Source organism: Arachis hypogaea, chromosome 4 (assembly GCF_003086295.3).
Source record: "Arachis hypogaea cultivar Tifrunner chromosome 4, arahy.Tifrunner.gnm2.J5K5, whole genome shotgun sequence".
Classification (NCBI taxonomy): domain Eukaryota; kingdom Viridiplantae; phylum Streptophyta; class Magnoliopsida; order Fabales; family Fabaceae; genus Arachis; species Arachis hypogaea.
The window spans coordinates 12,407,574-12,431,351 of record NC_092039.1 but is presented as its reverse complement, the minus strand read 5'-3'; the positions used below and the strand labels follow the sequence as shown (position 1 = coordinate 12,431,351).

The following is a 23,778-nucleotide window of genomic DNA, read 5'->3' as shown; positions in this document are numbered from 1 at the left end:
CAAGGGAAACCCAGTATCCTATATTTTTAGAGAATTTAACAATAAATATATAAATAAATAAAAAGAGAGTTTTAGGATGCAAAACATAAACCAAAGCAACGTATATCAGTCTATCAGATAGAAAAAAGGTTCTCATCAAGCATATATAATATGGTTATTCTATAATGACGGCTTCAATTATTTCTATTTATTATTTGTTACTTGAAAAAATATGTCCAATAATATGTATAAATATATAATAATTAATTTGATGACTAATTTTATTTTAGGGTACATATAGTTAGTTTATATTAAAAATTTTTATTTTTTTTATATAAACTTCTTTAAATCCTTTACGTAAGATATTTATAACAAAATCTTTTAAATAACCATTGTATCACCGTCATATTCGATATAATGTTTATTAAAAATATAATTATTTATATATTTTCTCACGTCAACTTAAAATTTTTTAAAAAATAATTTTATAATATAGAATTATAATTTTTATAATAAAAAAATTTAAAGTTCAATCTTGATGACTTCAAAAATTAGAAAAAAAAATACGTAAACCCAACAAAAATTATATAAAAAAATATGTTAAAAATATAATCTTGAGTTTTTTTATTAATTTAATTAAATTTTTGTAATTACTTTCATAGGCATAACATCGATAAATATAACTACTATATATATATAAGTAGTGGATGTTAAAATCTAAATGATAGAATATCTTTTTCACGAAACAATTATTATTATTATTATTATTATTATTATTATTATTATTATTATTATTATTATTATTATTGGGTAACATGCATTACACCTCAATGTTTACAATGGCATATATATAGAACAAATTTAGTAAAATGACATATATATGGCAATTTATTCATTAGATTATAACTTAAAACAGAGATCCTTATTAGTTATAATTATTAAAGTATATATATCAAGCAAGAAAAGATTTCGCAAATTAATTTTATTATGGAGGCTACATTAGTGTAGGACGCAGATATAGAGAACAGGAGAGTTTTACTGGGTTGTGGCGTCAGGAAGATACTAATCAAACCGTGCGAGTTGTTTAGGGGAACTTGGACCCTTCGATTTCCTCCTCCAAAAGCATATCATCCGATTTGCCCTTTTCTAAGCCATGTGTCATTGAATGGGTGCTCCTCACAAACGGTGCCCTTTTAACACATACCAAACTGAGTCATTGCATGCGTACTCAGGGAATTCACTTTCCCTTCCTTTCCTACCCACATACAGAACTTCATCTTCTTCCTCCCTCAACGTTTTCAGCTTCATCTGTTTGAGGAAAAAAAAGCTAAAATGTCAAGGAAATTAAAACCTAGAAATGTTGATCGTCTGGAACTTCACATTGTAAAATATCTGAGTTATTCTGATTATGTAAGTTTTTTTGTTAAATCCTTTTTATGTTTTTAGAATTATATTTTTTATTTTTAGAAATTTAATTATATTTATGGTTGTTAGGAGTTGAACTGAAGAACATATATATGAATTATTGTATAATTTTATTGATAAAAATTTAAAAATAAATGTTTAAATAAAGTGTAAATGTAGTTGGTTCTTGTTTAGAGTTGTTTGTAATATAATAGATTATGAAAAAAAAATTAGTTTTTAGAAATTTTTGGAATAATATTAGAAATTATGGTTAATTGTAGAAATTTAGAAACATATGTTTAAATAATAGTTAGAAATATATATATTTAAATGTAGTTAATTGTTGTTTAGATTCTTTTTTAATATAACGTATTAGAAGTAAAAAAAAATTAATATTAGAATTTTTTGTAATAATATTAAAAATTATAGTTAAGTGGTTAGCCGTTGTAATTAAATTTAAAAATTTAGAAATATGTATTTAAATAATAGTTAGATAAGAGGGTTTAAATATAATTAATTATTGTTTATAATTTTTTTTCGAATATGAATAGTTCAGTATTAAAAAGGACTCGTTTGGAAACTTTTGTAATAATATTTGAAATTAGAGTTAAGTAGTTAACTGTTATGTTTAATTTTAAGAATTTATGGATATATGTTTAAAAAATAGTTGGAAACATGTGTATTTAAAAATAAGTAATTGTTGTTTAGACTTTTTTTTTAATATAATAGATTAGTATTAAAAATAATTTGTTTATAATTTGTTATTATAATTTTAGAAATAATAATTAATTAGTTAACTGTTATAATTAATTCTAAAAATTATAATTTTAGGATACTTTCGGTGTATATTTTTTTGGAACAATGTTGATAATTCTAAATAGTAAATTAGGATTTGTAAAGTATAATGTATTTGCGATTTTGGTAGTAATAATTTGTTCCCTGTTAGCCTTTTAATAGACAGAAGTATGTTATTTTAGTTGAGGTTTTATTATTATTACATTAGAACATTATTAGTTAGATAGAAAATGAAAGTATGTATTAGAGACTATTATCTGCAGGAAGTTAGATATAGGCTCTATGTACATTAATTAAAATTAGAGATGAAAATGTTATTACTTAGTAAATCGGATTCAATATAATTATTTGTTTTAATTAGATTTTTTAAAATTATGTATGCTAGTTGTGTAATTTGAATCGTACTTTTGCTATGCTTTTGTAGGCTTTACGGATGTTAACATGTGATCACCATGTCCCTCCGGATCGGTACAATGAGAGAGTGGAGGAGCATTTACGATCAACTGGGTTTTACCATGTCGCCCAGATTGGAGTTGTTCAATGTCAGAAAGCACTGGTAAATGCTTTAGTGGAAAGGTGGCACCCAGACACACATACCTTTCACCTTCCAGTTGGTGAATGTGCCGTGACACTGGAAGACGTGGCTATGATCTTTGGTCTTCCGACCGACGGCCTTCCAGTGACAGGGATGACTTTGAGTAGTTTTGAAGCCTTAGAGGCGGAGTGTCTTCACCAATTTGGAGTCGCACCAAGAAAGTTGGATTGTCGAGGAAGCGGCATAAAACTGACGTGGCTACGGAATTTAAAAGAACGATTACAGCTGAGTGACGAAAACAGTATACAGGTGTACGTTAAGTGCCACATCATGTTGTTGATCGGTACAATCTTGTTTGGAGACAAGTCTGGGGCATCTGTCCACTGGAAGTATCTGCCTCTACTGAGTGATTTTGCTAGTATTGGACAGTACAGTTGCGGATCAGCATGCCTAGCACATCTATACAGGAGTTTATGCAGGGCATCACGTTTTGATTATAAGGAAATCGATGGTCCGCTAACACTTCTACTGTGTTGGGCATGGATTCGCCTACCATATCTAGCCCCGGTTCCTAGGGAACCCCGCAGTTTTCCGCTTGCAAACAGGTAACATTATCTTACATTTACCTGGTATCTTCATATTTAGAATCCAATTGTGTTAATGAGATGCGTTATATTAGGTGGCGTAACTGGGAGCGTGGAGACCGAGTCTATAGATATCTGAAGCTTGCTCATTTTAGGAAGGCCTTGGATGATCTTCAGGAAGGCCAGGTGTGTTTGTGTTAACGTTGTATTTGGGTCAGGTCTAGTGATTTAGTTATTTGGATTTTAATTATTTGTTTGCTTTATTGTTACCAGTTTTTGTGGGTTGCATATTCTGTTGATCGTGTTGATCCAGACATAATTCCTATTGACATCTACATGCACTCGGTGATTTGGAGTGCAACGGTGCCGTTGGTAACTTTTGAGTGTATTGAATGGCATGCTACCGACAGGTTTAGACGACAGTTCGGTTTCGTTCAAGGAGTTCCTCATCAGGAACAAAATCTAAACCGGGCACACGGAGAAGTCTTAACCGATCCTAAGAATCTAAACTGGGCCACAGCCACGACTCATTCATTTTGGGTGATGCAGTGGACAAACAGGTATAATCACGTTCTTACTGAGGAACCGATGGTTCCGCAGCAGCCATTAGATACTTATATGTACTGGTACTGTTCAAAGAATGGTGATCACTTGAACTTGTCGGATCTTGTGGTCCAAGAAGATGTTGAGGGTGAACAGGTTATGGATGATGAAAATGAAGAGCAGGAGCCACAATCACCGCCACTTTCACCTCTACCTCCACCCGCAGAAGAACCACGTCATTCCACAGGCCAATATGTACCTCAGACACAGTTTACTACATCATTCCCGATACAACAGCAGCATTGGGTTACGCCATAGTTTGACTCAGGAGATGGAGGTTCTTTTAGCCAGTTGCTTGGGTTCATGGCCTCAGATGCCGGCCAAGCACAACATGGCCACCAGGCCGACTTCATGGTGGGTAGGTATTCGTTTGACACGAGGTATCCATTTCTCACCTACTCGGGTGCTTCTGGAGGGTTTGTATCTGGTGATTCTAGTAGCAGTGACGGTGGTCAAGGAGTTCTGAATAGTCAAAATCCAAATCGTGTTTCAATGACTCTGATTAAAGAAAATGCTAAGACATTTGAGCATGAGACTGATGAGTACTTAGTGGATGAGCCGGATGACGAGGAAGACGAGGAGGATGAGGACGAGGACACGGCGGAGGAAGAAGATGAAAACATGGACCAGGATAAAGAATCCCATAATGACGCAGGTTCAATATTGCTTTACTTCTTCAATCAATTGATGTTATCATAGTATTGTATGGTTTGTTAGGTAGGAATGATTAAATTATACACTTGTTTATTCAGTTGATGATATTATATTCATGTATGGTATGTTGGTTAATGTTGATTATACTATATACCTGCTTGGTCAATTGATGATATTTGTTTCATGTATGGTATGTTGGTTAAGGCTGATTATACTATATACTTGCTTGGTCAATTGATGATATTATATTTATGTATGGTATGTTGGTTAAGGTTGATTATACTATATTATTGCTTGGTCTGATTGCATTATATATAGGTGACATAAGTACTCCAGATGAGATAGTCAAAGGCTACAATCTCAAGATTGATCCACCACGTCGTAGCGCGAGTCGATACACGCCGTCTGTGTTCAAAAAGGCCGCAAAGAAATGCAAGAACCTTGTGGACAACGAGAAAGTAGTTGTGGTGTAGTTAGTTTTCTCTATGTATCAGTTATCTGTCGTCAAGTATACTTTAACTATTTATGTATGACTAAACTTTCCTAAGTACCAACTAAGTATTATATGTTTCAGTTGAATTTCCTAAATTTCATTAAACAATTATACGTAAGATGACTTTGCATGTGAATCTTTACTTGGACACAGGTTACAATGATTCAATTATCATAAAGTACATTGACACAGGTTACAATGATTCAATTATAATAAAGAACATTAACACAGGCTACAGTGATTCAATTATCATAAAGTAGATTGACACAGGTTACAATGATTCAATTCTCAAAAGGTACATTGACTCAGGTTACTGAAAAACAATGATAATAAGGTACATGTACATAAGTTACATTTTTTCAAATATCATATGAATCTACTGTACATTATGGTTAGTACCTGGACCACTTTCCTGACGGCATTTATTATGACTGTGTCCTTCAGCCCCACATTACCTACATCGCCTCAGACGACGTAACATCCGTGTGTCCATCTCATTCAAGCAGCGCGTCATCCTAGGACGACCTTTGGAAACACGTCTCAGATACGGATTCGGTATGAATTGAGGATCATTGTAAGAAGGCCACGTAGTAGAATTTCCGAGTGGCCTAAACCTAGCCCGATAAACGCGTCTAACTTGGTCCATCTTAAAAACGTCATGCACATATACCTGTCAATTTAGTCGTTGATTTGCACAACATATAAACACATGCCAGCAAGGAATCCGGTCCACCTGGAACTCACCACAGTCACATCGTTGACGACGGAGGTCAACAGCATACTCCACTCCACTTGGCATCTCGCGCACTTCAAATACCTCACTCGGCCTGTCGAAGCAATTAACCTAAATATTTCCTGATGCAAGTTGATTTGCATGAATTTTGGAGGTCACGTGCTCAGAAAAAACATAGCTAGCATTGATCCGAGCCTCCGCCTCGGCTCTTTTCCGTGTGAATAACTCATTAAGTCTGTAGAATATTGCTTTCACAAGTGCAGTGACGGGGAGATTGCGTGCACCTTTCAAGACCGAGTTGATGTATTCCACTAGATTAGTCGTCATGTGACCCCATCGGTAACCATCGTCGAATGCCAACGCATACTGTTCACGGGGTATACGGTCTAACCAGTTAGTATACGCCTCGCCTCGCTCTCGTAAACGCTGGTACCGCACTTCATACTCGCGAACCGTCCTCAAATATCCTGCACAATATCAGCCACCAGACAAAAGATAAGATCCACAAAGTTTAAATTAATCGCAGCTATGTTAATAACGAACTTTGAAGAACTTAATGTTACCTATATTGACGACAAGCTTTTGAAGATACGGTGCCTTGAATTTCCTAAAAAAGTTCGACTCTATATGCCTGATGCAAAACATGTGAAAAGCTCTAGGAGGTGACCAAGCTCCGTTACTGCGTTCCACAGCTGTATTTATGGACTCATGTCTGTCCGATATAAGTTTGACACCATCCCGAGTCACAACATGTTGACTCAAGTTACTAAGAAAAAAGAGCCATGCATCAGAAGTCTCTTCCTCGACAATAGCAAATGCAATCGGGACGATATTGTTATTACCATACTGGGAAACAGCCACTAACAAACATGCATTTTCTTTCCGTACAAGTGAGTCCCGTCCACCTGGACAACTGGCTTACAATGTATGAATGCTTTAATGCAGGGATAATAGCTCCAGAAGACTCGATGCAATACCCGAATATCAATTACCAAGTCATCCCCTTGATATGCAGGCATAGTCTCAAAATGTACGATAGCTGATGGCTCTTTATGACACATGGCCTCGAACCATATGGGCAACGCTTCGTACGATGCTTCCCAACCTCCAAATATTTTCTCAACTAACTTTTGCTTAGCCAACCAAGCTTTTCGATAACTGACGGTGTAGTTGAACTTCGACTGCACTTCAGCAATAACTGATTTTACCTTTAACGAGAGGTCAACCTCAACCAACAGCTTTATGGCTTCTGCAATTGTATTTGAATTCAGCTTTGAATGATCCTGAGACATGGTTGCTCTGGTACAAGTGTGATTGTCGTTGTACCTCCTAATAACCCAACAGTACTTTCTGCTGATCATGCTAACTCTGATAAGCCAATCACGCGCTGACCTGTACTGTGTACACTTCACATAAAATGTCAACGGCTCCGACTCGTACACACGGTAGTCTACACTTCTTCGGAGGGTATACTCCTTCATCGCTTTAATAACAGCTTTCCTAGAACTGAATTCCATCCTCACGACGAATTCACGATTTGCGACATAAGGAACTTCTGCCAGGACGGCAGACATACCATCAGTATTTAATAAACAATTGTGTAATGACCAAAATTATAAGTAAATCAGTACTGACAACATCAATGACGATATAAATAAGCTTTACATTACGTTATTATCTCAATCTCAATAAAATAAAAACACAAACACCTTAATACATACTGTTAATTAATACAAATTATCTAAATAACTAAAAATAAATACTATAACAAATACTCATTAATAAACCCTAATTAACTAAATAACTAAATAAATACAATTTAACTAAATAACTAAAAATAAACACCAATCACCTAAATAATTTCATAAATACTATAATAAATACTTATTAATAAATCCTAATTAACTAAATAACTAAATAAATACAAATTAACTAAATAACTAAAAATAAATTCCAATCGCCTAAATAACTTCATAAATACTATAATAAATACTTATTAATAAATCCTAATTAACTAAATAAGAAAATAAATACTAGTTAATAAATACTAATTATTTTAAAATATTTTTATCTTAAACTTGACTAAATAAACTCTTTTACAACTAATAGATTGAGTACCTGCACTCATATAGCCCGAAAATTCTGGAGCATCCATGGCTTCTAAATCCAAAACTCGCATGAAAGATGGCTCCTCAAATGGCACCTCGTTCGCGAGTGGTGCGGAATTTTATAACCCACAAACTAACCGACAAGTGCACCGGGTCGTTCCAAGTAATACCTTACGTGAGTAAGAGTCGATCCCACGAAAATTGATGGATTAAGCAACAATAGTGTTTGATAGGCTTAGTTAGACAAGCAGAAAATAGTGTTTAGATGTTCAAAAAGCATTAAAAAGTAAAGAAGAGTTTGAAGAGACAGGTGAATAAGTGAATAAATTGGGAATAAAATATGGAGAAGATAGTTAAGGTTTCAGAGTTATCTATTTTTCCGGATTAACTTTTCTTACTAACTAATTTAATTATGCAAGATTTAATTTATGGCAAACTATATGTGACTAGACCCTAATTCCTTAGACCTTTCTAGTCTCCTCTAAAATTCATTAACTGCCAATTCCTTGGTCAATTAATTCCAATTAGAAGGTGAAGTTCAAATTCTAGTTTATATGCCACAAAAATTCTAATTACCCAAAAATAAGGGGATTATATGTCACGTATCCCGTTAAATCCAAATAATTAAAATTTAGGAGCAATTGTTTTCAAGCTATTGTTCAAGTAAAGAGCTTTTCCAAGTTTTACAAGAACTCAAATAGAAAGAGGGTCATACTTCCGTTCCACCCAAATTCATAAAATAAAAAGTGAAAACAATTCTTAAATTATAAATCCATGCATAAATTAAAATAGAAAAAAGCAATAAAATTAATCCATACAAATAGACAGAGCACCTAACCTTAACAATGGAGATTTAGTTGCTCATGGAGTACAGAATGTAAATTTGTATAGAATTCCCTAATGGAATCCCTCTGATGGAATGTCCTCTATAGAAGAGAAGTCTCCCCTTTTTATAACTAATCCTAATTAATTTAAAATCTAATATCTAAAATTAAGATAATATTTTTCCTATTTTAAAATCAAATTTGAATTTAAATCAGAATTAACTAACTACTTCGCGTCTTGTAACGTGGGGACCACTTGGTTTCACTGGATCGGCGCCTAACTTGGGTGCTAAAATGGGGCCCAGAAATCACCCCCAGCGGTTTCTGCATTTTCTGTACGTGGCGCATGTCACGCGTACGCGTCAGTCACGCGGACGCGTCGATGGCCTTTTTCGCGAGTCACGTGGACGCGTCGGTCACGCGCACGCATCGCTGTGCAAATCTTCAAATCACGCGTACGCGTCAGTCACGCGCACGCATCGCCATGGAAAGCTCTAAATCACGCGTACGCATCAGTCACGCGTATGCGTCACTCTTCGCTGCCATTTTCTTTTGCTCTTGTGCTGCAGAAACTCCATCAAATCCAGTCGAATGCTACCTAAAATAAACAAAATTGCAAAAGACTCAAAGTAACATCCATATTGGCTAAAAGATAATTAATTATTTATTAAACTCAACAAATTAGATGCAAATTCACTAGGAAAAGATAGGAAAGATGCTCACGCATCAGCAAGTGCATTTGCCACGTCTATCACATTCGAAGCCACAGTGTCGTCACCTTGCTCTTCATCTCCATCTGGACCAACAACTTCGTAATTGCTTTCGAACTCTTCCTCACTCTCACTATTGTAGTCTTCTCGTAAAATATTTCGGTCGGCCTCAGATTGTTCGAATTCAATGTACAACTCAATAAACGAGATTTGAGCACGACTTTCAACATACATTGAAAGCATCTCTTGCATGCTTGCTTTGTCCGTTATATATTTGGTCTGAAATTGAACGAATCCACCAAATACTGGTACAAGATATCTGTATAAAATACATGATATTTTTCTTGACATCTCCGAATCTATCCTCTCACAAATCACGCGTTTAAGCTCTTCAAATGAAATTGTGAAGGGAATAACAACATCTAATGGATCTTCACAAACAAATTTTACTTCTTCAGGCGTCTGCAACAAAATTTGACCAAAAGAATACACTTTCAAAAGGACTCTATCATCCATTCCTCTCACTTACTTAAACAAAAATAGAAACTTCACCATCAACTTTTTTTCCCAACCCAAGTAAACACACACCAGACTCGGAGAAAGAAGAAGAGAAGTCGAACAAGATGAAGAAACTTAGATTTGGTCGGCTATCTACGGTTCGCACACCTTCACTAGTGTATATATATATACACACAACTCGGACCAACCGAGTTGTTTAACCTAATTCAAAAATACTATATAATAAATGAAAACGGACCGTCTGATTTCATTCTCTGTAGATTAAAAAAATTTATTCCTCATGCATAACTCGGACCCAGTGACTAGTAGAACCAAATTCAAAAAACAAATCAACGAAGAAAACGAACTATCCGATTTGATCACGGAGATATCGCACGGTCCGATTTTGTTTATGTGATTTTCGTATCCTCCAAGCAAAACGGATCCTTTTTTCAAAACAAAGAACTCGAAGGGTCCGATTTCTTCACACCAAATATGAGCTAAAAGCTGTCCCACAAATTGGTGTAGCACCCCCATCTTTCATAACCCGAAACAACACCTTAACCTCTTCCATAACCAAAAAAATCAGCCGAAAGATTTAGCTAGAACACCATCAGCTCCCTTAGAAAGAAGCCACCAGGGCGACTTTCGTTGCCTGTCAGATACACTATCCTCAACAGTTCCGGTGCTGTTCTCCCATGTTGAAGAGAAACATTGTTACCAAAAAGAATATTCCCACTCACTTTACCCTATGCACCAAGCTATTTAGGTACCACAAGACCTTCATCTTTAAGACCTTCCCTTCCTAACTTGTTCCTAAGCTGTGAAACGCGATTCGTGAACTCTTCCACACTCTCTTTATATGGATCTACCAATCGTGCTCGATGTTCATATAGCAACGTTCGAATAACTCCATCTTGGCCAGATTTCATGCTGAGAATTCTAGCAAGAAGCTACATTTGCATTGCAACATATATCAAATAAAATAATAAAAGTTAAATTTTGATGCACTGTAATACAATTATATATTTTTTTTGTTAATATAAAAGATAGTTATTTTTATTGGTGTTACATAATAAAATATACGTGTAAAACTATTTTACACTGACAATATATTAAAATTAAATTCTAATAAAAAATAATAAGCAGTTTAAAAATTTAGAATTTAAGATTTAATAATATACCGCCTTGGTGGTTGGAGTTTCGAGCAATGTATTCGCATTAGTTAGGCCGGTAACGCCGATATAAGGAATAACGTAAGATGCAAGCAAAAAGTTGATTTCATTGACATAAGGATCGAATGGAGGTACAAGTGGCCTTTCAAAGGCATTATCCATTAATTGGGCAAATAATTCAGAGCTTATGTTCAACAATGGCTTTAGAAACCCTTTCACTATCCGCTTTCTGGCTCTGCAACCAAATTTAACATCATCTTTGTTACTATCACACTTTGTTACTAATCCATAAAACCATCACAAAATAAAGTACTGATTAAGTAGGATAAATTAAAATTAAACTTGTGGGTTCATTTGTCTAGCCACCTTCGTATTCTGATATATTCTTCTTCATTATCACTATTTGTTCTCTTAAATATAATTATATAATTACATTTTGATATTTAATTAACAGAGCCAAAAATAAAAAAAAACCAACACTTTAACACAAAAATTTGTATTTCTATGTACATAAACTCTGATTGTTATGTAGTTTTATCTTATAGATTTAAAAAGTAAGATTCAATTTGGTTAACAAATAATGTTAAAAAGACATTTTTCTTATTTTATTTTTTAAAAATTATCCTAAAATGATAGGTATCTCTTAGGAATAATATTAGATAATTAATAAAATTTATTATTTTTTTACCAATACTTAACTAGTAATACTCTAAATCTTAAATATTAATTCTAATTCTAATAGTATGAAAATAGAGTATTAGTTAAGTGCTGGTTAATATTAATAAAAAGTGTCAGATCTTTATATCCTAGCTTGTTCTCAAATTAAATCGCAGCTAAAGCTTGTTGTTACCAAATCGTACGTTTGCTTTCACCAATAAATTTATGAAAAATGGAATTCTAAAAAGACTTTGGTGTGAATGTAGAAGGAAGAGCAATGTATTTTCGGGTGTGGCAATCATGGAACAATATTAAATTCTTGATACTATAAAGTGATTTTGAGATAAGAACATAAATTGGTTGAATGGAGAGCCAGAGGAGAGAATTTTTGTAAAGAAAATTATATAGTTAACTAACTAATCTCAACAGATTCCTAACTGCACTCAATAATCAAGACTCATTCAATAACATGAACTATCCTTCACTAAATTGAAATTGCATATTCTAAAGAATTGATTGAAGAACAATATACACATATATAATTCCAAAAGTGATAATATAATTGGAGATGAGAATGAACCTCAATTGTCCAGTGTATTAATAACCAATTTGGGACATAAGATCCTTAACAAGGGGACCAAGATTTGCCCTTTTGGCAGCAATAAGAGGGGGTCCTCCTTCTACTAAATTTGGAGCAAGTCAACAACATCCAATCCATATCCCGATATCCCATTCAAGAAGAACTCACATTCCAAGTAAGCAAAATTCAAAGTAAATTCAAACAAATCTTTTTCAGTTGATGTGATAGTTGTGTTGTCTGATCTTACAAGAACTATATTAGGAGTATAAGAGAAGAGCACTAGTAATGGAAACAACATTATAACAAAGGATTTGCTAGATTTGGAAATAATGTTAACTGCCATTTTTGTTTGTTTGTTGTCAATGATGCATGCATACTTTGGTGGTTCATATATATATATATATATATATAGGAATTCGTTTACATAACATAGACATGGTCGAATAATTTTTATGTGATGAATTTTATGAAAAAATTCTTAAGTGTTCTCTTGATGTAAATTATAACACTCATATTGATTTATTAGTTGAATGACAAGTTATTAATGTCAATGAGTTATATCTTAAATGGTATAATTTTTCATACTCACTTAAGAAGTCACAGTTCGAATCTCTCTATCTTTGGTTAACAAAAGAAAAATAGTACAATAGTTGTATATGAATATTTATTTTATAATAAAGTCATTTTAATTAAAAAAATTAATTATTTTTATAACACAGCTCTACAAGTAACAACACTTTGCGTGCCTTGAGCTGAAGTTACTATATTAATGGGCAGTTGGAGACCACAATTTTGAAATTACATGGGAATCGAATGGAACAATGACCCTTTCTCATCCAAAGATTTTTAGTTTGGTTCCAATTGGATGCATGGCCAATTTTATTATGCACCAAATTTAATTTCCATCAATAATATGTGGAATAGCGGTCCTGACGGATCAAAAGATAGTGCATTATCATTAGATATATGCCTTTTCTTACTCATTTAAATTAAAAAAATTAATTTATAATATAGTATCAAAATTTAGAGTTCAATCTTTGATGACTATTGACGCATAGTATATGAGGATTTGGTATGGCGCTCATATAGTATTATTATAGTCTATCTTTTTATCTTGTTCAAAGTACGTGCAAAGGCATAGGAGATGTATATAAGTTATAATTTGTAATATTGTAAAATAGTTTTGACTTCTCAATATTTGTAATAATTTACTAGTTTCTATAATACGGTATTAAGGACTGTTGGTTATTAGTTTTATTACTTTCTTTCGATGAATTTTTTTTCTCGGTTCATACTAGCTAGTTCCTCTTATTCTTCGTAAAAGATTCATCAAGAATCAGTCTTTTGTGGAGCTTTCTATGACGGTGAAAGAATATTTTGATCCTTTAAGGACCAGAATGCATAATGAAATAGATAATTATTATTGGATTCTCTTATAAATATGAATTTTTATCAAAAGAACCCATTCAACCACCACTGTACTTCATGATTATACTTCAACTGTTGGCAAAGAATTTTTTATCACAATTTCTTTGACTTCTCCAATTTTCAGTGAAGAAAAAAACACCTTAAAAAATTTTTCATTGGACCGTACAGAAAATGACACCTTCAATTTCTCTATTGCTGTTGTAGAACCCGGCTCCATATTCGCCGATGAATTGTTCTTTCCCTGAGTCGGCTAACAATTTTTATAAGTGTCATATCCCAACTAAATATGATCCACATACTACCCATATTTGTAAGTTTTATAGCATGGCTAAAATGCACAAAAACCCATTTTCTAATTCTGAATCTATTTATTCTACACTCCTAGAGCTAATTTTTGTAGATATTAGGGGCCAGCCCCAATCTTATCTAGAAGCGGGTTTCGATATTATATTATTTTTATCGATACTTTTGCCGAATTCTCATGTCTCTTTCTTTTTACTAACAAATTTCAAGCTCTTCTCGCATTTCAGAATTTTAAAAATTTACTAAAAATCAAATAGGTTTTAAAACTAAGGCCTTACAATCTGACCATGGACAGGAATTTCTCTCACGCTCGTTTACTAATTTTTTGAAAGAACATGGAATATCTCACGGCTTATCATGATCATGTCCCTATACGCATGAGCAACAGGACAATGTTGAAAGAAGACACAACACAATTACAGAAATGGGTGTTTCCCCATTGGCTACAGCCTCTCTTCCACTCAAGTTTTGGGAGGATACCTTCATTACTACTATTTACATCATTAACAGATTACCCACTTTCACTCTTCAGTTTAAATCACCATTTGAGGTTTTATTCAACAAAGAACCAAATTATTTATCCTTTAAAGTATTCGGTTGTGGGTGTTACCCGTATCTAAGATCGTTTAATAAAAGAAAACTATATTATAAGTCTGAATTATGTATGTTTTTAAGGTATGATAGTCAGCATAAAGGTTACAAATGTATGGCTAAAACCGAAAAGGTTTATTTTGTTCGGCATGTTACTTTTCTGAAAAACTTTTTTCTTATGACATCATCTTTAAAACTACTACCTCTGTTCAGTCTCAATCAAGTGAATCTCCAAACTCTCAACCATCATTTTATGTACCTAAACATACACATACACATACACATGAACCTCCCACTTTTCCTATCACTAGCCTTTTTGTACAAATTGATAATAATTCCATTTTACCATCAGCATAAACTTTTTCAACATCTAGCTTGAATCCTACACCTCACACTTTACCAACAGGATCTATTCCAATTAAAGGCATTGGGATACAAATTCTGTCACCAAATTCTCCTATATCAGGGCCTACTTCACTTAACTCTCATCCTATGACAACACGAGCTAAGAGCAAGAATACACATTCTAAAGGTTTGATGGTTAAATCTACACCTTCTATTGACCTTGTTAACAATGCTCCTAAAATGTCCAAGCAAGTTTTTGTTACACCTCAGTAGAAGGTAGCCATGGAAACCAAGATGAGGGCACTTACTAGGTGTCAAACATGGACTTTAACTACCCCTCCACCTAACGCAACTGTACATGGGAGTAAGTGGGTTTATACTATTATACGAGGTCCTAAGAGTGAGGTTCTTCGCTAAAGGTTATCATCAAACAAAAGGAATTTACTACAAAGAGGTTTATAGTCCGGTGGTTAGGCCTGTAACGGTAAGAATTGTGCTGTCTTTAGCCTTAACTAATGGCTGGCCTGTATGACAGTTTGATTTCGATAATGCAGCATACTAAGACAGTATATATGAAACAACCTGAGGATTTTAGTGAATCTAATCCTGATCTGGTGTGTAAGTTGCAAAAAGCTATATATGGGCTTTGTTAGGCTCCTAGCGCTTGGTTTGAAACACTATCCACTACTCTAAATAAATTTGGATTTCATCAAACTAAGTCAAATATATCTTTGTTTGTTAAAAGGACTAATGCCTTTGTTTTATATCTTTTAGCCTATGTGGATGATACTATCTTGACAAGTCACAATCCAGCAGAGATTGAAACATTAGTACAGCAACTAAATCAAGTATTTCCTCTCAATGACCTAGGAAAATTTAAGTTTTTCTTAGGTTTGGAAGTCACTTACCTAGAAGAAGGGAGTGTGATGTTAAGTAAGTCAAAATATGAAACTGAGCTTCTGGAATACAGCAATCAAGCCTGGTGCCGACCCCAATGGTCTTCTCTCTCAAGTTGTCTTACTCAAGCTCTGAAGTATTTGAAGACCCCAAGCGCTATCGGTATGTGATCGGAGCCCTCCAATACCTAACAATTACTTGTCCTGACCTTGTCTAATCTGTCAATAGAGTCGCCCAATTCATGCACGCCGCTACCCTTCAACATTGGACGGCAGTGAAGCGTATCTTCCGTTATGTTAAAGGAATGGTAAATCATGGCTTGTCTTTTAACAAATGCTTTGATTTTAGACTCATTGCCTTTGCTAGTGCAGCTTGGGCAGTAGATGTCGATGACCGACAAACTATTAATGGGTATTGTGTCTTCCTTGGCTGCAACCTCGTGGCTTGAAAGTGCACGAAACAGGGCAAGGTTTGTCGGTCAATGTCGGAGACAGAGTACCGTGCTTTGGTAGCAGCGCAAACTAAACTGATTGCCATTCAACAACTTCTTACAGAGCTTCAGATGCCTCAACCCATCCCACCGACGATGTACTTCGACAACCAAAGCGCGTGTATATTGTCGGGAAACCCGGTTCTCCATTTTCGGTGCAAGAACATGGAGCTCAACCTTTATTTTCTGCGGGAGAGGGTTAATCAGAAATAGGTCTATGTTGTTCATGTTTTGGCGTCGAAACAGATTATAGATACCTTTACAAAGCCATTGTCAGTGTCTCTCTTCAGATTTGTGAGCAAACTGAGAGTGGGCAAAAACCCTCACCTCTGTTTCAGGGAGGGTATTGACGCATAGTGTATGTGGACCTTGTATGGGTCTCGTGTAGTGTTGTTGTGGTCCACTCTTATTCAATGTACATACAGAGACATAGGACTGTGTTTGTTTACAAAGACAGGACACTCAGAGACACACAGTGGTACAAAATCATATTTAAAAGAAGAGATATAGACAGAGACAATGTGTTTAGAGACACTAAATTAGTGTATTTTATGTCTATCCTAACAGAAAGAACACAGAGACACTAATAAGAGATATAACTTATTTTTTATTTTATTTCATTATTCTTGTTACTTTTTCATAATTATATTTTTTATTATTATATTTTTTGTCACAAATTTTTTGAATAGAAAAAAAGAGAATAAATTGAATTTTCATATTTTGTTTTAGTTTATCACCAAATAGCTAGAATATAAAAACAAAAAATTTTGTGTCTCTATCTTTTATTTCTTGTTCTCTGTATCTTGTCTTATCATGTTTTCAAAAACAAACACATCCTAGAAGATATATATAAGTCATAATTTATAGTATTGTAAAATAGTTTTAACTTCTCAATATAGTTACAATCATGACTCCCAAAAAAAATAATATAAGATAAATATTTTAAAACAATATAGTACACAAATGCACGATCTTCTTCTATAAAGATATTCCTCCTTTCACAATTCTCTAATAATACACTTTTTGTTTATTACTTTAATGTTCAAAACAATGTGGTACTTTCTGTTTAAAAGTGTGTTGAAAATAAATTATGATTATATTCTTAATTAGTTATGGATTTTTGCTTTTTTTTCCCTAAAACGTTTTATGCAAATAAAATATATAATATGTAATTATAATTTAAGGATTAAGAATATCAATATATAAGAAAATATGTTAGAACTATAACAATATCAAATTTGACATTGAAGGTAAAGTTATGATAGGTTCAATTTGTCAAAAAGGGAGCTAAATGAATCAAATACAATATTTATTAAATTTCTACTCTTTATAATTAAACTTTCATAATATTTACACATATTACAGAAAATCTAATCTAATGGTTTCAAGCATTTCTCTTTTCTAACTTATCTTGTGATACTAAGAAAGGCAAATTAACAAGACGCAGATAACATAATTTGAATGTTATGTAATAAATATATAATGCGTTATGAAGATAGAAGAAGAAGTATATGACTAATAATATTTATCATCAATATGTGTCCTCTCAACTCTCATCTTAGCTTATGTTGCTTAAATCTTATAGCCCAGCTTGTTTACAAGTATCTTATTTATTTATTTATTTATTTTGAAAGAAAGAATTCAATACTCAAGGTGGAGCATATAACCGACAAAGACAAGAATGACCAAAAATAAAACAAAATAACTCCTATGTCATCTCTAGCATAGCCATCAATAATATGAGTTATCTACCACACCGCTCCCTAGCACAACAAAACGATTGAGTCTCACAATCTACCACCGCTATTATCTTATTCTGAAATATGATATCATTTTTATGTAACCAAATATTTTATACAGCTGAGAAGAATCCAACTAACCAATACTTGTGCAACTCTTTTCTCATAGGCATGGCCCTCTAGGTCTCAAAGTGATCTTTCAAGGCACTAGGAGTAGTCCACGCCTGTCCAACCTCCGTGATCTATGCACACCACACATGCCAAGAGTATTCACAAGTAACAAATAAGTGTTGTACATTTTCAACATCCTTCTTACACAAAACGTACATATTATCATTATGTTCTATGATCCCCAATCTACTTAGCCGGTCCTTTGTATTGACCCGGCCTACCAATACAAACTAAGTGAACAACTCAACTCAAGGCGGAACTAATCCTTTCTAAATTTCTTTTGTAAATCTGTAGTTCACAATCTCATCGGCCAAAGTCTCTTCCTACAAAATCTGCACAAATGAGTTAGGAGAATAAACTTCTTCCCTGTCAAATTTTCATACCACTCTATCTTGTACTTCTGCTATCAATCTAGCATATTGTAAAACATGAAATAGCTTATCCAATGTATCCCTCCTTCATTGGAATTGCCAAATCCACTCTATCCCCTCCCATCCCAAAATCTACAATCTCCAATTATTGATCTTTTTTGTTTGAAATCAAGAAGAGTCTTGGAAAGGCGTCTTTCAGCTTTCCCACTTGGAGCCAAGTATCCTCTCAAAATCTGGTGGATCTGCCATCCCCTACCTCTATAGCAAAGCCATTAATCATCTTCTGCTTGACATGCTACTTCTTTATTTATAATTGACATATGTCTCTCCACGGAACCCCTCTCACTGGTAGTGTCTGAGTTGACAACAACTGATTAAGGTTCACTCTATTATAGGAGCACACAATCTTCTTTCATACTGAACAATCTTCTTTTGAAAATCGCCACCACCATTTAAACAGTAAATCAGTATTACGGACTACCGCGTCACCCACCCCCAACACTCCTAGCTTCTTCAGTGCCTAGATCATCTCTCACTTTACAAGAGCCAGACCAGGTCGTCCATCATCCTTCCCCCAGAAGAACCTCCTGTGCAAAGAGATTATTCTTTGTACTGTATTTGGCATCTTATACAAACCCAAGTAATAAATAGGTAGGCTGTTAATTAGTGACTTATTTACTAGCTTTTCAGCCTTACTGAGGACCTTTGCTTTTCACAAGTGGAGTTTCTCTTCTACCTTATCTATAACCAGCTTTCAAGTTTTTACTAGCCACGGATTTGCTCCTAGGCTAATACCAAAGTACCTCACCAGCTGCCTCCTGGCAACCCAGTAGTTGACACATCCGGCTAACTCACTTCTGACTACAATTCACGAGTATCAAGTTGCACTTCTCAAAGTTAATACTCAACACAGACATCATTTCGAAGCACCTCAGAAGTACCTCAGATGTCTCTTATAATTTCTCACTGTCTCCTTGATGAGCGGATAATTTGTATGCTTTTTGGCATTATTTTAAGCATGTTTTTAGTATGATCTAGTTAGTTTTTAGTATATTTTTATTAGTTTTTAGTTAAAATTCACTTTTCTGGACTTTACTATGAGTTTGTGTGTTTTTCTGTGATTTCAGGTATTTTCTGGCTGAAATTGAGAGACCTGAGCAAAAATCTGATTCAGAGACTAAAATGGACTGCAGATGCTGTTGGATTCTGACCTCCCTGCACTCAAAGTGGATTTTCTGGAGCTACAGAAGCCCAATTGGCGCGCTCTCAACGGCGTTGGAAAGTAGACATCCTGGGCTTTCCAGCAATATATGATAGTCCATACTTTGCCCAAGATTTGATGGCCCAAACCGGCGTTCAAAGTCACCTTCAAGATTTCCATCGTTAAACGCCGGAACTGGCACCCAAATGGGAGTTAAACGCCCAAACTGGCATAAAAGCTGGCGTTTAACTCCAAGAAGAGTCTCTACACGAAAATGCTTCATTGCTCAGCCCAAGCACACACCAAGTGGGCCCGGAAGTGGATTTTTATGTCATTTACTCATCTCTGTACACCTTAGGCTACTAGTTTTCTATAAGTAGGACCTTTTACTATTGTATTAGAGATCTTTCGATCATTGGAACTTTTTAATCATGTTTTTATGATTGAACCCTCTTTGGGAGGCTGGCCATTCGGCCATGCCTAGACCTTGTTCTTATGTATTTTCAACGGTGGAGTTTCTACACACCATAGATTAAGGTGTGGAGCTCTGCTGTACCTCGAGTATTAATGCAATCACTATTGTTCTTCCATTCAATTCCGCTTGTTCTTGTTCTAAGATATCACTTGTTCTTCAACTTGATGAATGTGATGATCCGTGACACTCATCATCATTCTCACCCACGAACAAAGTGACTGACAACCACTCTTGTTCTACAAGCATAAGAGGCTCTAGTGAATATCTCTTGGATTCTTTAACCGGAATCTTCGTGGTATAGGCGAGAACTGATGGCAGCATTCAAGAGAATCCGGAAGGTCTAACCTTGTCTGTGGTATTCTGAGTAGGATTCAATGACTGAATGACTGTGACGTGCTTCAAACTCCTGAAGGCGGGGCGTTAGTGACAGACGCAAAAGAATCACTGGATTCTATTCCGGCCTGATTGAGAACCGACAGATGAATTCCGCTATGCTGTGACAGAGCATATGCAATCGCTTTCACTGAGAGGATGGGAGGTAGCTACTGACAACGGTGAAACCCTTGCTTAAGCTTGCCATGGAAAGGAATAAGAAGGATTGGATGAAGACAGTAGGAAAGCAGAGAGACGGAAGGGAAGGCATCTTCATGCGCTTATCTGAAGTTCCTACCAATGAATTACATAAGTATCTCTATCTTTATCTTTGTGTTATTTTCGTTCATCACCATATACATTTGAGTTTGCCTGACTAAGATTTACAAGATGACCATAGCTTGCTTCAATACTAACAATCTCCGTGGGATCGACCCTTACTCGCGTAAGGTTTATTACTTGGATGACCCAGTGCACTTGCTGGTTAGTTGTGCGAAGTTGTGTAATGCCATGGTACTGAGCTACCAAGTTTTTGGGGTTCATGACCGGGGATTATGAGAGTTGTGAAAAGTATTGTTCACAATTTCGCGCACCAAGTTTTTGGCGCCGTTGCCGGGGATTGTTCAAGTTTTGAGCAAGCTTTTGGTAGCATCAGTGCCAAGATCCGGCAACAACACCAAGTTTTTGGCGTTATTGCCAGGGATTGTTCAGTTTGGACAACTGAAGGTTCATCTTGTTGCTTAGATTAGGTATTATTTTTTTTCGAAATTCTTGAAGATGAGTTCTAGAGTTTCATGATGATTTGTTGAAGTCTGGCTGGCTGAGAAGCCATGTCTAATCTCATTGGACCGAGGTTTCAGCTTATCATCACAAGAGCTTGTTGATTTCTATCAAACTTGCTTTTGGAGCAGTGATCTGCTAAGGCTTGGCTGGCCTTTGGCCATGTCTAGTGTTTTGGACCGAAGCTTTCTTTGAAAGCTTGGCTGGCTGTGAAGCCATGTCTAATTCCTGGACCGGAGTCTTAGACTAGCATTGCACTGATTCCTGGAATTCTCATTAAGAATTTTGATATCTTTTTCCACTTAATTTTCGAAAAACACAAAAAATCAGAAAAATCATAAAATCCAAAAATTTCTTGTTTGAGTTTAGTGTCTCATCTTAAGTTTGGTGTCAATTGCATGCATTCATTCATATGTATTAAGGATTTTTCAAGTAATTCTTGATAATTTTCGTGCTCTGATCTTTGAATTCAATTGACTTGAGTGTTTTGTGTGTCTCATATGCATTTTCATCTTGTTAGTGTCAGTAGTATACGAACTGCTAAGTTTGGTGTCTTGCATGCATTGTTATTTGATTCTTGTTGCATTTTGATTTTTCCTTATTATCAAAAATCCAAAAATATTTTTAATTTGTGTCTTCTCAAGTCAATAATACAGAGAATTGAAGATTCAGAACATACAGCAGAGGAATTGCACAGAAAAAGCTGGGCGTTCAAAACGCCCAGTGAAGAAGGACAGACTGGCGTTTAAACGCCAGCCAGGGTACCTGGTTGGGCGTTTAACGCCCAAAAGGGTAGCATTTTGGGCGTTAAACGCCAGAATGTGCACCATTCTGGGCGTTTAACGCCAGGATGGCTAGAAGGGAAGATTTTGTTTTCAAATCAAATTTTTTTCTAAGTTTTCAAAATCTTTTCAAAATCAAATCTTTTTCAAATCAATTTTTCAATCAAATCTTTTTCAAAACCAATTTCTTTCCATTTTTAAAGATACTTACTATCAATTAATAATTTGATTCAACATTTCAAGTATGTTACCTTTTCTGTTGAGAAAGGTTTAATGTTTGAATCATATCTTTTCTTGATAGCCAAGTTTTTTTTTTAATTTTCAAAATCAAATCTTTTTAAAATATTTTTCAAATCATATCTTCTCAATCACATTTTTTTTAAACTAATCATATCTTCTTAACCACATCTTTTTCAAAATAGTTTTCAATCAAATCTTTTTGATTTCTAATTTCAAAATCTTTTTCAAAAATCACTTGATTTCTTTTCCACTTTCATTTTCGAAAATCAAGTAGTATTTTCAAAATGTTTTCAAATTTTCTACTTAATTTTCGAAAATCACTTCCCTCCTTCTCACATCCTTCTATTTATGGACTAACACTATCCCTTAATGCAAAATTCGAACTCCATCTTCTTTGACAAGTTCGAATTTTCTACTTCTGTCTTCTACTTTTCTTTTCCTCTGACACCTAAAGGAATCTCTATACTGTGACATAGAGGATTCCACATTTCTTGTTCTCTTCTCTTTCTTATGAGCAGGAGCAAAGACAAAGGCATTCTTGTTGAGGCTGATCCTGAACCTGAAAGGACCTTGAAGAGAAAGCTCAGAGAAGCCAAAGCACAACTCTCTTTAGAGCACCTAACCGAATTCTTCAAAGAAGAAGAACAAATGGCAGCCGAAAACAACAACAATGCCAATAATGCAAGGAAGGTGCTGGGTGACTTTACTGCACCTACTCCCGACTTCTATGGGAGAAGCATCTCTATCCCTGCCATTGGAGCAAACAACTTTGAGCTTAAGCCTCAACTAGTTTCTCTAATGCAACAGAATTGCAAGTTCCATGGACTTCTATTGGAAGATCCTCATCAGTTTTTAGCTGAATTCTTGCAAATCTGTGACACTGTCAAGACTAATGGGGTTGACCCTGAGGTCTACAGACTAATGCTATTCCCTTTTGCTGTAAGAGACAGAGCTAGAACATGGTTGGACTCTCAACCTAAAGAAAGCCTGGACTCTTGGAAAAAGCTAGTCAATGCCTTCTTGGCAAAGTTCTTTCCACCTCAAAAATTGAGTAAGCTTAGAGTGGAAGTCCAAACCTTCAGACAGAAGGAAGGAGAATCCCTCTATGAAGCTTGGGAAAGATACAAACAATTAATCAGAAAGTGTCCCTCTGACATGCTTTCTAAATGGAGCATCATAGGTATTTTCTATGATGGTCTCTCTGAACTATCCAAGATGTCTCTGGATAGCTCTGCAGGAGGATCTCTTCATTTGAAGAAGA

General features: G+C 34.9%; 4 protein-coding genes and 1 long non-coding RNA gene across 5 annotated transcripts; 1 reads left to right on the top strand and 4 right to left on the bottom strand.

Annotated features, from left to right (window-relative positions):
- Positions 1-1,311: 1,311 nt before the first annotated feature.
- On the top strand, positions 1,312-4,158 carry LOC114927651 (serine/threonine-protein phosphatase 7 long form homolog). The gene is made up of 4 exons (XM_029298099.2): positions 1,312-1,389; positions 2,603-3,318; positions 3,393-3,483; positions 3,571-4,158. The coding sequence occupies exons 1-4, from the start codon at positions 1,312-1,314 to the stop codon at positions 4,156-4,158; spliced, it is 1,473 nt and encodes a 490-aa protein (XP_029153932.1).
- Positions 4,159-5,891: 1,733 nt separating this feature from the next.
- LOC112794654 (uncharacterized) lies at positions 5,892-7,354 on the bottom strand. The gene is made up of 3 exons (XM_025836642.1): positions 6,758-7,354; positions 6,344-6,626; positions 5,892-6,247 (listed from the first exon to the last, which is right to left on the bottom strand). Exons 1-3 carry the CDS (start codon positions 7,352-7,354, stop codon positions 5,892-5,894), a joined length of 1,236 nt encoding a protein of 411 aa, XP_025692427.1.
- Positions 7,355-8,649: 1,295 nt separating this feature from the next.
- Positions 8,650-11,330, bottom strand: LOC140184399 (uncharacterized). The gene is made up of 2 exons (XM_072235071.1): positions 9,436-11,330; positions 8,650-9,310 (listed from the first exon to the last, which is right to left on the bottom strand). Exons 1-2 carry the CDS (start codon positions 9,936-9,938, stop codon positions 9,307-9,309), a joined length of 507 nt encoding a protein of 168 aa, XP_072091172.1. The 5' UTR covers positions 9,939-11,330; the 3' UTR covers positions 8,650-9,306.
- On the bottom strand, positions 10,506-11,257 carry LOC112796306 (desiccation-related protein PCC13-62-like). Its single transcript, XM_072234326.1, has 3 exons — positions 11,105-11,257; positions 10,694-10,873; positions 10,506-10,613 (listed from the first exon to the last, which is right to left on the bottom strand). Exons 1-3 carry the CDS (start codon positions 11,255-11,257, stop codon positions 10,506-10,508), a joined length of 441 nt encoding a protein of 146 aa, XP_072090427.1.
- A 2,457-nt stretch (positions 11,331-13,787) lies between the features above and the next one.
- Positions 13,788-16,766, bottom strand: LOC140173160 (uncharacterized). Its single transcript, XR_011880951.1, has 2 exons — positions 16,644-16,766; positions 13,788-16,572 (listed from the first exon to the last, which is right to left on the bottom strand). It is a non-coding gene; the product is annotated as an uncharacterized lncRNA (long non-coding RNA).
- Positions 16,767-23,778: the final 7,012 nt, after the last annotated feature.